General features: G+C 41.3%; 1 protein-coding gene across 2 annotated transcripts in view; it reads right to left on the bottom strand.

Annotated features, from left to right (window-relative positions):
* Positions 1-16,175, bottom strand: part of LOC138038825 (unconventional myosin-X-like) — a 60,850-nt gene that overhangs the window by 10,145 nt on the left and 34,530 nt on the right. For both annotated transcript variants that reach the window (XM_068884897.1, XM_068884892.1), the window contains 16 exons: positions 15,088-15,185; positions 14,314-14,373; positions 12,986-13,106; positions 12,420-12,523; positions 10,839-10,883; positions 10,661-10,735; positions 10,117-10,190; positions 9,140-9,220; positions 8,102-8,141; positions 7,660-7,746; positions 6,362-6,498; positions 4,929-5,052; positions 4,264-4,376; positions 2,246-2,342; positions 1,637-1,673; positions 1,414-1,514 (listed from right to left, as the gene is read on the bottom strand). In XM_068884897.1, the coding sequence (XP_068740998.1) occupies positions 1,414-1,514; positions 1,637-1,673; positions 2,246-2,342; positions 4,264-4,376; positions 4,929-5,052; positions 6,362-6,498; positions 7,660-7,746; positions 8,102-8,141; positions 9,140-9,220; positions 10,117-10,190; positions 10,661-10,735; positions 10,839-10,883; positions 12,420-12,523; positions 12,986-13,106; positions 14,314-14,373; positions 15,088-15,185 (1,394 nt within the window). The remainder of the gene's footprint in view (positions 1-1,413; positions 1,515-1,636; positions 1,674-2,245; positions 2,343-4,263; positions 4,377-4,928; positions 5,053-6,361; positions 6,499-7,659; positions 7,747-8,101; positions 8,142-9,139; positions 9,221-10,116; positions 10,191-10,660; positions 10,736-10,838; positions 10,884-12,419; positions 12,524-12,985; positions 13,107-14,313; positions 14,374-15,087; positions 15,186-16,175) is intronic.

A 16,175-nucleotide genomic window follows, 5' to 3' on the forward strand; every position in this document is an offset into this window, starting at 1 on the left:
AGAGCTGGATCGAGGAGAAAATGACATCAAAGGCTCACAAGTTTAAGAATGCAATGCGTGTGTACGCCGCAGATTTAATATGCAGCACGGGAGTTTTGGGCTTTCAGACTTCTAAACTCGCGTCTTGCATATATAATACGCTGCATTCACATGCTGAAATTTTAAGCTAGTGAGTCTTTGACGTCACTTTTCCCTGGATCCAACCCTCTGAGATCTAATTGGTCAGTTTTGAACGTGAGTCATGGCGGACCGTGAAACATAAAACTTGCGCTCAAAGTAAACGGCCTTTGGACAAAAATCAAAGCTCAAAATTTTGCCAGCCAGGTGTTAAGCAAACACACTTTCAAAATCTGAAGAAAAAAAGTAAGTGATTTTTTTTTTAAATCACAGCGACACTTTAAGAAACCTTTTTCTTATCAGTGCTTAGCAACGGCCAATCACAAGGCAGTATATACTTTGACTTCGTTTCAAGTTCATGAGAGTCTACGATTAGGAGTCAACAATAAGTATCCATATATGGTTTAAAGGGGCCCTGTCATGCCAAATTTACTGTTTTTAGGTCAAAAATGGGTAGAAATCTAAATTAGTACTTCAGCTCACACGTACAACATTCCTGATAACCCACTGACAAGACATGAAATATATTCATGGTACAAAGAGCTATTCATATTTAATTTTTGGTGTCTTCCTGAAGACACTGTCTCCAAACTTGAAAAAACTGGCCGTTTCAATTCATTTCCACCCTCTCACCATCCTTGGCTGGAAACAACAAAAAAATAGCTTAAGTGCACTTAATGGTCATTGGCAACAAAACTGAAGCACCATTCTTCGGTTTTCATTGATGCAAGGACGTCTTTTAGTGTTTTGAAGTTTGACTAAAATAGTGTCACATTGCCCCTTTAAGTGATTTTTTTATCCTAAAAATAAATTGGTATGGGCTTCAAATTAAAAATAGCGTATAAAAGATTCACGTTTGTGTACGCACGTTGTCGTCAAAACCTCAAATTTGGTGATTTCATGTCGTTGTTACGCAGAGCACCGCAAAAATATGTGCTAGAATACAAGATGCACGATTACTTTTCCTCTTTTAATCAATATTCTTAGTATTGTCAGTGTGAAGTTGACGTTAGCGTCGCCATCGACGTTTCTTAAACTCCCTATAGATGGTATGAGAAAGCGAGAACTAGTTAGAAAGGCATGCAAATTATTAGCTCCAACATCAGTTCCTTGTTTTCACAGAAGCTCCTTGCACATTTACCGAGTCATTTAATCGGCGAAAAGGGTATCGTGCCTCTCCTGGCTTGACTTCAGTTCATTAGAAGACCAATTATATCCTAAGTAAACGAAGAAAGGATTTCAAAACAAGCACCTGCAGTTCTTAAAAATGATACAAAACATTTGGTAAACACCAACCCCAAATTTTTTCCACTGTTCACAGATGGAGCTCTTGATAAACGACAGTTCTTCTTCTGTAGCTTTCTTGTTCGTCTCTTCCTCATTTTCTCCAACACCAGCTAAAGAATAGAACACAGCATTCCCTCGTTTAGTTTCTTAAACGAGACGTACTTGGAATGTCACGGTGTTAAAAACCATGCGTAAATATCCAAGAATAAATACACAATTTTTGTTTACGAACCTGATCGGAATGGTGACACCGCTTTTCTTATCGTCCCCTAAACCAAAGTTAAAAAATAACAATTATCATAATCATACGATGTGTGAACAAGTTCGAATAGTTCTTATGTTTCCTTGTAGTCCTTCCCCACTGTACTATTGATCTGTGGAAGTTTCATTCGTGTGATGTTCATAACCGAATAGTCTAGATCTGCGATGGAATGAACCCCATCAAGTTACGGTATTGTCTATTTTTAGAACAGCTACTGCAAATTTTTTTCGGAACAAAATGTAGCGGAATTGCGTTCCGCGCACGATTTTGCGTTTAGCACGAGCAATCCCTCGTGCGGCTAATTGGTTGGGGACCAATCCGGAGAGTTACTGTCATTAGGCCCAATGTGATTGGCCATTATTTGGCGGGACCTGTAGTCTAAATTTAGATAAACTGAAGGGCCAAGGCCAAATGAGAGAGATCGACACTTCTGGGTTACAGACTGCTCACTTCGTGTATTCACTTTCATTATCGGTCGCATTTCTTTTGTTAGGCCGGTTCTCAATTAATGCATTTCCATAAGCTGTGGCGTGCATCAAATCTAGGTAAGCTCTAGCCGCGCTTCCATCTTAGTTTTACCTTGATGCTGAAGTGCCGTTCTCTGGGAGCAGCATTGGTATCATTTCTCACTTTCTGCTTCAGCTTTGCAAGCGGATAAACAGAATCTAAGTCGGATCTACAGATAAAAAGCAAAGACACAAACAGATTTGGAAACTCGAAAAAGCAAAACGATGGCCACGCGACAAATCGCGGCGGTTAGCATGTTGCTCAAAAATAAACATTTGAAAAGTTGTGTTTTTAGCGGTTTTATTTGACTGCTTTCATAGGGTTTTGATCGACAATGCTTGGAGACTGGCAAAACGATTTCGTGCCACTTGCCAAAATGGAAGCAACAACCAGAAGCAATCGTGCTCCCACGTCATCAGTTTGCTTGCTCTTTGCGCTCGTCACGTTTATTTCCTTTGAGCTTTGACTACTTAATTTGACGTCGGAGAGTGTAAAGTGCAGCTCGTAGGTTGCAGGTCAGGGTTGCACGTCATTGTAATTACCATAATTCAAGTAACCCAAAGCTTTACAAAAATGCTTACCTTAGGCTTAAACATTATTTTTTTGGGCCTAATGTTAGCATTATATAGTAAAGGTTTGGGTTGTTCAGTCGGCTATGGTGAAACAATGACCTGCGACCCTAACCTGCAACCTGCAGTTTATACCCTCCATTTTGATGTGTCGTCGTCTGCTGTTTAATTGGGGACTTTAAGATCTACGTCAGTGACGTCGATGAAAACGTAACCTGAAAACGTAACCTGAAAAACAATTTGCTAAGTCTTTCGCGACTAGGCATCTCGTTTACGTCGTACAATGTGGGCGAATTATCCTATAAGTAAATTGGTACGAGCGGTTTCAGAGTACAAATATACAATGAAAGGTTCGAATTTTATGCTCACGTTGTCGTTAAAACTTCAAAATTGGTGATTTCACGTTTGTTGTTCCCCTGCGTGCAGAGCCTTTCTAAAACTCACCAGAGGGCGAACACCAGAGGCTCTGCAGATATCGTGTCAAGTCTTTTAAAGGGGCTAGGTCACGCTGTTTTAGGTAATTTTGTTTAATTTTGTTAGTTTTGAGCTCTAAAAGTCAAATTGGCAGAGCAAGCGTCTTTCATTTGCAAAATCACGACCACGTAACAACTGAAAATGATTTTCCAGCTGTTTAAATGTCATTTTTATATAAACTGACGTTTTTCAAATTTACCCAAATGCAATCCATTTCAATCCTCTCCAGTTTTCTCCATCCTTGTCCCTTCTTAGCTTTCCGGTGTTTTGTTTTAGTTTTTCTATAGTTTTGAGCCGTTATTTTGTTATTTCAGTTAATTCTATGACCATTTGATCAATGCTGAAATTGCCTAAAATTGCGTGACCCAGCCCCTTTAAGTAGCCGCAGCCCAAGTTTCTGGGTTAGTCACTCCCGTCAGACCGGTTTAGGCAGCGTGCGCATCATATTTTTGAAAAGGCGAAGGTCAAAATCGAGCCTTCAGTTCGAAAATCAATATGGCCGTTAGGAGTGCGCGGTAAAGATTTGTTTCCATATCTCAAAGTGCCCTTGGACGTGAGGTGCCTGGGAATGAAATTAAATCACTGGAATCGGAACGCTAACAGTTAAGCCTAAATATTGTTTGAGGCCTAAATAGGCTTTAGGTTAACATTTTTAAGGGGTTTGAGCTTTTTCAACAGTTACATTGTAACCTCAGTCTCCATTTTACATTGACTGATTCCAGTGATTTAATTGCATTCCCAGGCGACTCACGTCCAAGGGCACTTTGAGATATGAAAACAAGTCTTTACCGGAGTACGCTCGAGAGTTGGCCTGGATTTGAAATTGTCTCCAAGCAACGGCTTGCGCATACTCAAAGAAAGGCTCTGCTGACAGGGTAAGTAAGGATAAGTGCTAAAATGCGTGCCGCACATGGAGCACGATTATTTTTCCTCTTTTGGTAGCGTTGTCGTTGCTGTAGCTGTCATTGTTTCTTAAACTGCGTTTTCAGTGATTATGGATGGAAAATGGCTGCAACAATCAATAAAAATCAAAGTAAATCTTCTTACACCCAAGCCCCTGGTTTGTAATCTCCCTCATTGAACTGCAGTCTAAGAGCAGCCAAAACATACAGAGTCGCATCTGGGGCAGGGTACTTTCCAAGAACAATCGAATCACAGGCCTGCAAGAAACAAATTGAAATCATGTAAGAAGTCTGAGGATTCATACACTCAAATGCACTTTTCAAAAGTATCTGTTTTCAAGTCGGCGAAACCGATGCGAACTAACAACTAGTAATATTAACGGAAAATAATATTCTTTATTGTACTAATTGCCCAGAAATATTCAGGTAAAGTGGACTTGTGGGGTGCCTCCAGGTATGGCGCGTTTTTAGTGTCAAAATTCAAACATGTATTCGGCAACTGACACATCCAATTTACCTATTCAAACCTTCCGTTTGGAAATTCAACAATTCAAATATTCGCTTCGGTAATTCAAACATTCAATTCAATTGACCATATTCCTATTCTCAGTATTGGACTGGAACTAGCTTGCAATGGAGGCTACTGGGGGCCGGGGGGGGGAATTCTTTCAAATGCAAATGGCCTATTGCGTCGAGTGCGAGACACTCTGGTGGAAAACTCTAATCACTTTGCAAACAGTCCTTGCTCCTCTAGTTCCATCCACAGTGATTTTTTACCAAATGACCACAAATTTCTCAAATGTAGCTTGCCTGTTCATAGAGAAATCCATATTCAATGCTGTCAACTTCCACAAGTTCAGGTTGAAGAAAACAAAATATTTTGAAAAAGAGCTTCCAAGAATAACCAACTTCTGTAAGGCCTAGCGCTTTGTATCTGCCAAGACAAGATTAATAAACATAGCGTCATCGGAAACATGTCCACAAAAGATATTCTCTTTTTGGTTTTCTGATACGCGCGTATCTGGCGTAACACCTGACCCACATACGTCCGCAAGCCGGATTCTGCACCAATCGAACTGCAAGAACTCTTGCCTTTCTAAAATCTACTGTACGGTTGTCAATTGAGAATTGTCAATTGGGAAAACATCGGCAAGCGAGCGATCAATGAATCAATCAATCAATCAATCAATCAATCAATCAATCAACCAACCAACCAACCAACCAACCAATCAATCAATCAATCAATCAATCAATCAAACAATCAATCAACCACCCAACCACCCAACCAACCAACCAATCAATCGGTCATAGTGGGAAACTCAGTAGCTTGCAATTGGCGACGGGTTAAAGGACAACTGAATTAGGCCCACCCTGGACTCTGATTTTTCAGTTGACCTTTCGCTCTTCCGATCGCCTTGCTACAAGTTTCGCATTCTTCCCACGGGCTCATTACACCTTACACATCTGCAGTTGCATGCAATCAATCAAAAGTGTTATGTAATCAATCCATCCGAGAAAAAGAAATGAAATTCAAACACAGTTTCACGCTACTCCCGCTACTCCGGCTTACTGATTACATCTTATCGATAAGTTATGATGCTAGTGAGCGCATAAAAGGACCCTTGTAACAGATTTAGATCACCCCTGAAGAAGACACTAGCCGGGAGCGTCGAAACGTCGGGTCTTCGGTGAATCGTAACTTTTTAAGTGTGCAATCATTTCAAGCCAAAGTAGGGAGAATGTATGTTAATTTTGATTGTCTACCTGGCGGCTACTTTGTGAACGCTTAGGTGAACTGTAATTTACCAGAAATGAAATTGCTGAATGTTGAATTTTCGGCCAGGTTAATGAAGAGATTGACTTGTCCCTGATGACCAGGAGCATACTGGGAGGAAATCCGAGCGCTCTTTTAAAGGAGAGGAACCTTTCAATTTCTGGTTCGGAAGCCTTTAAGAGTCCCGCGCAGTTCGATGGTTGAGAATCCGCACTAGTAAGCAGACGGTCATCGTTTCGACTCCTCTTCGAACTGTCGGATTTTTCCGAGTACGTCCGAGTCATCATTGAGAAGTTAATCTCGTCAACAAATTAAATGTTCAGCAGCAGATTTAAGACGACGTCTATATGTTTGTTTTCTTGCTTGCTTGGGACCATGACTAATGATTCCCGGGCGCTCGTCAAATTCATTGATACGCACGTCAAACGTCCAGTACACCTCCCGAAAGGGGCTAAGGAGTAAAACCTACTTTTCAAACTTGGACAACACGTCTGCGAGGACCGTTCTGTCTTCAATATTTTTCTCTATGGTACCACACTGTTCAAACAAGCTGAATATGTTGCACTTCTGTGGAATATTTAGTCCCTTACAAAGTTTTTCAACAACCTGAAAAAAGGCAAAGTTGAACAAAGGATATTACATGACCGCACCGAGATACCAATGTTACCACTGAATGCTAATGGTGTCTCACGAGTAAGCGCAGCTCACAGGTGAGAGATATCATATTAGCGCTTATATAGTAAAAATCCAAATGAGACGACTCAGCCACAGCAACGACAAAGAAATAATGAGAGCTCAAGAACGACGACGGCGACAGCAACAACAACGCCGCCACAAAAAAAATGCTATCATTGGTTAAAAGAGCATAAATAATCGTGTTGCGCGTGCAGCACGGAGTTTAGCACGTATTTTTGCGGTACTCTTCATAACGACGACGTAAAATTTTTTATTCTCTATTTTCACTCTGAAACCGCTCGTACCAATTATTTTTAGGATACTTCACCCACATCGTATCACGTGAACGAGATGGAATAATCGTGTGAGGCGCGCTGGCCTCATGGTTAGTGCGCTCGACTCCGGAGCCAGCCGTCCGGGTTCGGGCCCTGGCCGGGGATGCTGTGTTGTGTTCTTGAGCAAGACACTTTACTCTCACGGTGCCTCTCTCTCTCTCTCCACCCAAGTGTATAAATGCGTACCGGTGAAATGCTGCGATGGACTGGCATCCCATCCAGGGGGAAGTAGAAATACTCCTAGTCGCTTCATGCTACGGAACCCGGAAAAAGCTCAGGTCCGGCCTGATGGGTCACTGGCTCGTATGCAGACTTTACCTTTTACCTTAAAATAGTGAATCGCGATGGTGATGATGGATGGATCGCAAAGTTATATTTAGAGGTGACGTTTCCGTTAACGTCGCCGTCGTAGATCTTAAGGCTCCTGGTCAAAATAAGAAAAATAATCGTTCTGCGCGTGCGGCAGGCATTTTCCCACATATTTTTACGGTACCCTGCATAACAACGCCGAGAAATTAACCAATTTGAGGTTTTGACGACAACATGACACGCAACAGAGTAGCTCTCATTGTCTATTGTTACTCTGAAACCACTCGTACCAATTTATTTTAAGGATACTTCGCCCGTACTGTACGACGTGAAAGAGACAGAATAATCGCCAAAGACTTATGATAGGGAAAAGTTACATTTAGAGGTGACGTTTTCGTTGACAACGCTGTCGTCGATCTTCAAGTCCGAAAACTAGAAAAACACCCACCTCTCCCGCAGTGGTTGCAGAATTGATGGTAATTTTGCACGATCCACCTCCATAACAGTGAACGGTTGCTGACAGCTCACGGCGGCCCTGAAAACAATCAGGATATATAGATCACAATGTAGGTGAAGGCAAGAAGGTGTCAAAGAGAAAATAAGGTTTTATTATATAAACACAAATGAAATACCAAGCGAGCTTTCGCGCGAAAACTTGATATCTTCACACGTGAAAAGATCACTGTTGCTATGGTTAAATATAAAACCCGCGCCTTTCGATGCCTTTTTTGAAATGATCTAGTACTTCATTGGTGTTTATACAATAAATAGAATATTACATGGCCGCTTGGAGGTACGAAATTTCTCTTCTCGCGTTGAAAAATATTTTCAACACTTTAAGAGAAATTTCGTATCTCCGCGCAGCCATGAAACATTCTCTATTTACTTACCAAAAGTGAGATTATCTCCTCTCGTGATGGTGGGAACTCTCTGCAATTTACGAAGAATATTGTCCGTCAAAAGCTGGTGAGTACATAAGGAGAGACAACAGCCCTGTGTCCGTGGCCGGGTTGAAGCATTTCGAGGTTTAAAAAAGGCAACTTAAGAAGATCCGCTCTTGAATATCTACTGGGGGTCGAGTCACCGTATGTTAGCATTTTGTGGTGTCTGAAATTTGTCATGAAATAAAGAACAATCTCCTCTTCCTCCAAGAATATCGAAATTTAGCTTGAATCGGAAGGATAAAGGTCAGAGTCCTGTTTCGACCACTTGGGTTTTTCCCCGAAAATGAGGGTGTAACTGCTCATCGGCTAACAAAGTAACGCCTTACTCACTATAACAACGAATATGAGACCGTTAGTTTGGTATTCCAGTCTTTGTCCTTTGTAAGTAGGCCAGTTCTAGCCCTCACTTTATCACGTAACGCAACGCCACGCCATGCTCCCTTGGGTGTTGCGCTGCGTGACTGCCGAAGAGCCTAAGAGTGAGTTTTATTGGCAAGGCGTAAGTCAAGGCACCTGAGCAAAGCGAAATGAATAGGCTACCAAGCTTACAAGTGGACCATCCGAATGAGAAACCCGTTACTAGTGCGAGCTTCAATCGAGTGTCGTAAAACCAAAACCAAAGTAATTACTTTGGCCAATCAAAAAGGACGGAAACAATGCCGTAAACCAATCAAAACTCGCTCGAAGTAATTACACGTAGCCGACACAAAGCACAGGAAAATGTTCACGCGCGAGCCACGATTGGTTTTGGTTTCACTTCTGATTGGTTGAAAAAGTGGCGGCAGAACTTTAACCCATTACTGGGTGAAGTAATGCAAAACCAAAGCAATTCACTAATTACTTTCGACACTCAATTGAAAACCGCTCTATCATAAATTCATCATTTGAAGAAAACCTTTGCGATAAATTTTAGCTTTCCATACACAATCTATCTTACAGGTACTGGTACGTTACAAAAACCTTTCTTTAACTCACGACACACACCTGGGTCTTGTTCTCTTCATACACTCGATAGCGAACCCTGCAAACTTAGCCATTTCTGTGGTGGGATGTTTTTCTATGTTCCTACATGAATAAAAATAGTACGTTAATTAGAAAACTAAATTTTGGTGGTGAAGAATCAAAATAGGGAGTTCAGGTGGGCAGACACGAGGGGTCATGTTGCAGAACTTGCGCAGTGCACACTGAGGCAACATGTATAGTAGCAGGGACAAAATCACAAATGTGCACACATATGAAAATGTTGCGGGTACATGTCCCAGGGATATGTTACGGCGGCATGTCCCAGGGATACGTTGCGGGTACATGTCCCAGGGATATGTTGCGGCGGCATGTCCCCTCGTGTGAACTGATACTTTTACAATGGGGCCCCTTTGCAGCAGGAGATCACATGATACAAAAACCGTCACACTGGAGAGCAAATTGCGTACTGGGACATGTAAAACAACGAAAATTTAAATGAAGTTGCTTTGTTTGAAGTTGCAATGTGTCCGTAATAGGTTATAAGACGTTCTCTGTCATTGGTTCGTCCTAATCCCCAGTCGCTTTTCTCTCTGTGTTAATATGTTTTAACGGTTTCGTCTCTGCGTTGCTGTTTGTTGATCACCATTTTGGATTATCAAACGGTTTGAATGAATTCGAACAAAACCAGAGACTGAAGCGACCCCTTCATGTTATAGTACGTCTTCGCATTTAAAGCGTGTAAAAGCTCTCGCTTTTACTCATTATAACCACTGTTTTGTAACATTCTCATTGCCTTCAACGTCGTTGCCTTGGTAATACGCAATACGGCGTTTTGTGCTTCATGTTTTTTTTCAAATCCTAAGTCACTTTTTTCGCCAAGAAAGAATTTTGCGACAGCCGTCTAAGATGGCGGCCATCTTGGATGAACGATGAACTCAAGCTGGAGTGGCAGGCTCTGCTTGACAAAGAAAGATATTTACGTTGGTAAACAAACTTACCTTTTCAGGTGAAATCGTAAATAGCGCAAGTATTTTCTTGTTGGGACAAACGTACAACACATGCAAACAAGCACCTAAAATAACAACTGAACGTAACTTAAGGGGGCACTGTCATTAATGATAGGTTTTCCTGGTTTATGTCAAAACTGGGAGAGAACAATAACTCAGTTGGTACTTAATTTTACGTGAACACGGGTAACATTCCTTGCAGTCCAAACGAGAAGACATTAAAACGAGATGAGCTCAGTATCCACGCATAATTTTTAAAGATATATTAACATTACCATGTCCAAAGTCGAAAAAAATGGCCGATTTTTTCAAGTTTTAATTCCACTCCAATCACTAGCTTCACTCGACAGACAATGATACCTTCATTTCGTTAATGTGGCACGTTAAGCATAGTAGGAGGAAAAGAATAACTGTATCGTTCAGTTTTTGCGAAACTAGTGGTCACAGACTGACATTCGTGTTCGTCGGTGCACAAAGACCTCAATCTGGGCGGAGAGAGGAGAAGATGAAGTATCTGTATAGACCAACTGCGTACCTGCATGTTTCGTAAGTTTCCTATTGAATCGGGCTGTGGATGATTTGTTGTCTGTTTTACGAGCTGGCAAAAAACCTAATGAAACACAAGAGAAAAAACGCTTGGTTGATCAACACTGAAAACAAATCGACAGAAAAACGATCCAAAGCTGGCTTGGATAGAAGAGAAGCCACCTTACCTCATCTCGCAGAGGTTTCAAATCCTGGCAGGTTTGAAGAATACCCTGGTGATAAATATGAGAGCATAAAACAGTTGATCCCGAAAATTTAATGTCACCTTCAGCGATGTCTTTTTTTCGAAAGTAGACATAGCAGACAAGGAACAACAAAGAGGAAAAAAGGATTTGAAGGTAGGCGTAACAATGCGCGATTGGAATTTTGGTTCTCGGATTCAACACCGCGTGCGAAGTAGACTGGTGTTAATAAAATTTCTATTTTCTTTCGCTTCGCTCAGCCGAATAGAAAACATTTCTATTATATGTATAGAAGAGACAAGTAACAAACAAATAATGGAGGAAGCCGCCAGGAATGGTAGAGTTTATTTATAAAAAAACTGAGCCGGGAACACACTGGATACAGATTACAAGCCAAGGAATATAAGAAAAAAGTCATACGCTATTTAAAACGACAATACAAAATAGTAAGGAAAAAACAGCCTCGAGTAAACTTGGCAAGTGGTGTGACATTCACGAGGAGTGGTTTATAAAGGCCTAATTATCCCAATGGGAATTAATACCAACCTAATTAGACACCTAAAAGAAACACATTTGTGACGTCAACTCGGTTGCTCATTCAGTGTGAAATCCAGACGAATTTCTCACAATAGGCCACTTCCGAGTTCATGTCTGCCTCCTCTTCAACGCGAGTCTAAGTGCGAAGTTTTTGTTATGAAAATTAGTTTTCATTCATATGTAAAGTAGAACTAAATAGAGACCTTTAGATGCACGTTTACGGCTAACCGCAAACTGAGGTTTGAGATTTGCGGTTTGACGTTAGAAGTTGTGATAGTTCGTGCATTTAGATTTAAGTAAACAAGTGCAAAGCGGCGGAGGCCGCCATATTGAATTTCCTCGATTCTCAGCGTTGATGTTTCAGTCAACGAAATAAATAAAACCACGGCTCTTTTGATTGTTTAATTCACATGGAATGAAAGATAAAAAGTTGCTTTTTATATCTGCCCCGTTCATACGTGGGATAAGGTAACTTCCATGCCATAAAGAGCTGAGGTAAATTACTTACGTGAAAACCTACCTTCCGCCGTTGAAAACGTCAAAACTTACCCTCGAACGTGACGGCAAGCGCTAGTCATGTGACTTCCAGCAGTTTGAGGTTAGCCGCAAACGTGGATCTAAAAGTCTCTATTACCATCACAAAAACTTCGCACTTAGACTCGCTTTGAAGTGGAGGCAGACATGAACTCGGAAATGGTCTATTATGGCCGAAAGAAAACCGAAAGTCACTAGTACACCACGAGGATCCATTGTTTTTACGATTCAGTGTCCAAATAACAGGTTGACATGTTCAAAATGCTTATTTCTAGTCTTGAAAATGGCGAGAAACGAACTCTTTCGGAAACGTTTTTCCTGTGATAAAACCAGTCAGAACACAGAATGGGATTTAATTCTAGATAAACATCTTTGGGGACAAAAGTTTTTCGAAATTCATAAATTCTGTGAAAAGGGGACGGACGCCTAAAATAATGGGTCAATGAAAGATGAAAAGAAACTGTAAGCCTTTCCAGATGACGAGAAAAACCATACCTGAATGACAGGAATAGGATCTGCAATTGATTCTTGTTCGAGCAGAGAGCTAAACACGCGAACGGCTTCTTCATGAAAAGTGCCATAACCTTTTCCCTTCGCACCTAAACGTAGGCAAATAATATAAACCTGACATTTTTCGTTTGCCATGACACTGATTTCTAGCCAGATCTAGACGGTAACCAGGTCGATTTTGGGAAATCGGACGACCCGCTCGGCTCGTTTCCTCGCCGATTCCGCCTCACTCCACTCCCAGATTCCCGAAATACAGCGCCCCATTCACCAAGACAGGATGCTGCTAACGTGATTTTCTCGATTCGTACAACCCTATCTTCTTTAGTTCAATTAATTCTTCAAGAATTAAAATGGAAAAGCAGGATTTGTATTTTACAGTACGGCTCAGACGTTCTACAGTACGGACCTCTAGCTCGGTTGGTAGTAAATGGACACGATCAAAATAGGCAACCACTTCAGTCGGTATTGTAAAACGCATGCAAAGCTGCAAACATTGCAACCGATCGAGAATTCAAAAAATATATCACAGTAGACCCGATGGGAAGACTCACGTGATGACTGTGATTGTCCATAAGGGACGGGTAGCAGAGGTGCTTTGAGTGGTATCTTGGAATACTTAAGCACTGGATTGTTGCGATAAATCTGATCCACTTCACTCTCAGTCGACACATTCTGTGGAAGAAAAAACGTTGATTGCGGTCTTTTACACTTAATACGCAGAAGCAGGGGGAGGGAAATGCAAACTGTGGAGCGCTACTTATCTCCATATGGTTTTAGGCTTGAATTTGCTTTAGAGTAAAGTATTTACACTAAAGAATTCGTGTGCAAATGCAGATACAAGCGCGGGGGCAACAAAAGAAAAAATTTATTTCTTTTCACTTTCGCTTGTGTTTGGTCTGGGAGTTCCATTCACGTGTGTATCTACGTTTCTAATGTGATCAGGCTGTAAGCAAAGTAGGTGCCAGTGTGGCCATGAACGTGATTGTCTGCGTGGGTGTCGGCACGAAAGAGAAAGCGCGCGTCGATGAATGCAAATGCAAGCATAAGAGTGAGCATCGGCCGAAAAATGAGCATTAGAGCGCGCGTGGATGCGTGAAAATGCGAGCGAAGGGGTAGGTATTAGCATAAACGTGAACGTGAACGTGAACGTGAGCTTGCGCGCGTGAACAAGTATGGACGAGTGAAATTGCAATCTGACTGGGCTAGGATTTGAAAACTGCGACATTTAAATTGGAGAACAAGTGTGACAACGAATACAAGATTTCCGTTCTGAGACGAGTATTATAAAATGCAATTGTATAGCTGTCTCAAAATCCAACATTGCCAACAGACGGATTTTCCTTAACTTCTGGTCAACTGACCAATTTTTCTTACATTGGAGTCAAATTAAAATACTTCGCATACTTCCCAATACCTAATCACATGCTAAGGAATATAAGGAATACAATGAAGCTGAGTATTGGCCAGTCAGCGTCAGTGTATTTAATGGAAGTGAACAGAATTGCTTGTTTTCAATTGCGAACTTTTAGATTGAGAGACAGTTATGTAATTAGTAAGTAACACAACCACGCCTGTCCAATTTGAAAATATTCGACATAAAGACTTCCTCTAATTGCCAAATTTTGGAAGTCCTCGGAATTCTTTGGTCCCATTATTTTCAAATTGGACAGCTAATCGAACTCGTTCCGCAACCTTGAGGTCGCTTTTGAAGGACTTGCATAAAACGGTATATGTTCCAATTCAGTTTTACATGCATTTGCAACAACGTAAGATTCTCAATCGTTCGAACAAATGTTGCTCCTAAAGATCATCTCTACCCATTAATGGCCTTATGTTCCAGAATTCACAACGAGATAATGATCTCAAGAGGCTAACTAACCTTTAATTCGCCTACCAACTTCTCAAAAGCTGTCTCTACAGGTGGTTTGGAATCTATAACCTGGAAAAGTCAATGGATTAGCGCAATGAGAAAAAGTTAAGTGAAAAAGCACTAAAAATTCTAAATTTTCAAGGTAAGAGCTCAAAGGTCGAATAAGTGGGATGACGTCAGCAAGCCAAACTTTCACAGACTGAATGTGAACATAAGAGGTCAGGAAACAAAATTCTGCAGTGCAAGCTGGCGTCCCTTTGTTACTTTACAAGCCATCCGCTCGCTGTTCGGCTGGATGCGTTGGTTGAACATTGGGCTACCGCGTGCAGGAGCTGGCAGGCTCGTTGAGTCACAGAAACTCGAAACAACTGAAGATTTTTATAAGGACTATAAATGGGTCTATTGAGGAAGCAGGGATGGCGTAGTGGTTATAGCACTCGCCTCCAACCAATGTGTCCCAGGTTCGATTCCGGACTCGTGGTCAAATGTGGATTAAATTTATTGTCGGTTATCTACTCTGCTCCGAGAGATTTTTCTCCGGTTCTCCGGTTTTCCACTCTCCTAAAAAAAAACATCTGTAAATTCCAATTTGATTCGATGCAGGAACTCCGTGAAAACCATTTCGGGTGAGTGGAGCTTCCTGGGTAAATATCACGGTTATAATTACTAAACTGTAGGCTTTGTCTCCCACCCATTGACCATAATCAAACAGTAACAGAAGCCAATAAATATAAGAGCATCAAGACGTTTTAACCGGAATGCACCTAACACGGTATATTTTACCTCTTGGATGGCGTTTGCCCAGCGAATGGCTTCCTCTTGCAGCTTGGCGTGCAGTACATAAGATCGCTTTCTGCCATTGACAATAAATGTCCAGTCGCCTGGTAAAAGGAACAAAACTAACGTCATTCAAAGGGTTAAGTGTCGGAAAGACAATAAAAAATAGATTGAAATGTCAAATGACAGCCTGTCATTATTTTTCCCACATTTGGAGGTCAATGAAGCCAAAATGAAAAAATTATTAATAATTCATGAGAGTAAAAAGTAACAGAAACACAGTATTTTGAGCCACATGCTCACCACTGTAACTTCCGATCGGTTCAAATGTCACTGTCATTAGCAAAGTTCAAAAAAGGGAAAGGACACTAATACCCTTTTTCCTTTTCGGCCGACGCCGGCTGGTGTGTATCTAAAATGGACTATTGTGTACTGAGCTTGGGACTCTCCCTCATTAAATCGTGCTTACTTCGACAATTTCATAAACTTAGTAATGTTTGGAGCCTTTTTCAGAGGTAGGCTTCGATCGAGCCCACCAACTTTTAACTTTCGTTATTCCAGTCACCGGATACTTTGGCAGTTACATTCGATCCACCATTCACGTCTAAATATGTCCCACAGAAAAGACGACAGAAGACAATGTGTTTGATGAGCAAAACAATTGGCTCTGCACGCCTTGTACACTGAAGAAGGGTTTTGCATTTTGGTACATTGCCATTCGACGTGAAATGATCATATTTGAGGTTATGTGAAGGACGCAAGCACCTGACGATATATTTTCAATTTACCCTCGAAACACCCACATCTTTCATTCCCACGTTTAATCCTAGAATACTGATACACACTTTCCATGCCGAACGATTTAGAGTAACCGCGAAATTATCACAATAACACGCATGAAATTATATTTTCCGACAAAATTTTCGACGCCGTTGCCGTCCGGTGTTTTTGCTTCACTAAGAACCCGACCTAAGCGTCTACAACGTCATCTTGAAATATAACTTTGCATGCGCTATCGTAAGTCTTCCGCAATTATTCCATTATTGTACAATATGGGCGAAATAACCTAAAGAGATTGGTTCGAGCGATTCCAG

This window comes from Montipora capricornis, chromosome 1, assembly GCF_036669925.1.
Source record: "Montipora capricornis isolate CH-2021 chromosome 1, ASM3666992v2, whole genome shotgun sequence".
NCBI classification, from domain to species: domain Eukaryota; kingdom Metazoa; phylum Cnidaria; class Anthozoa; order Scleractinia; family Acroporidae; genus Montipora; species Montipora capricornis.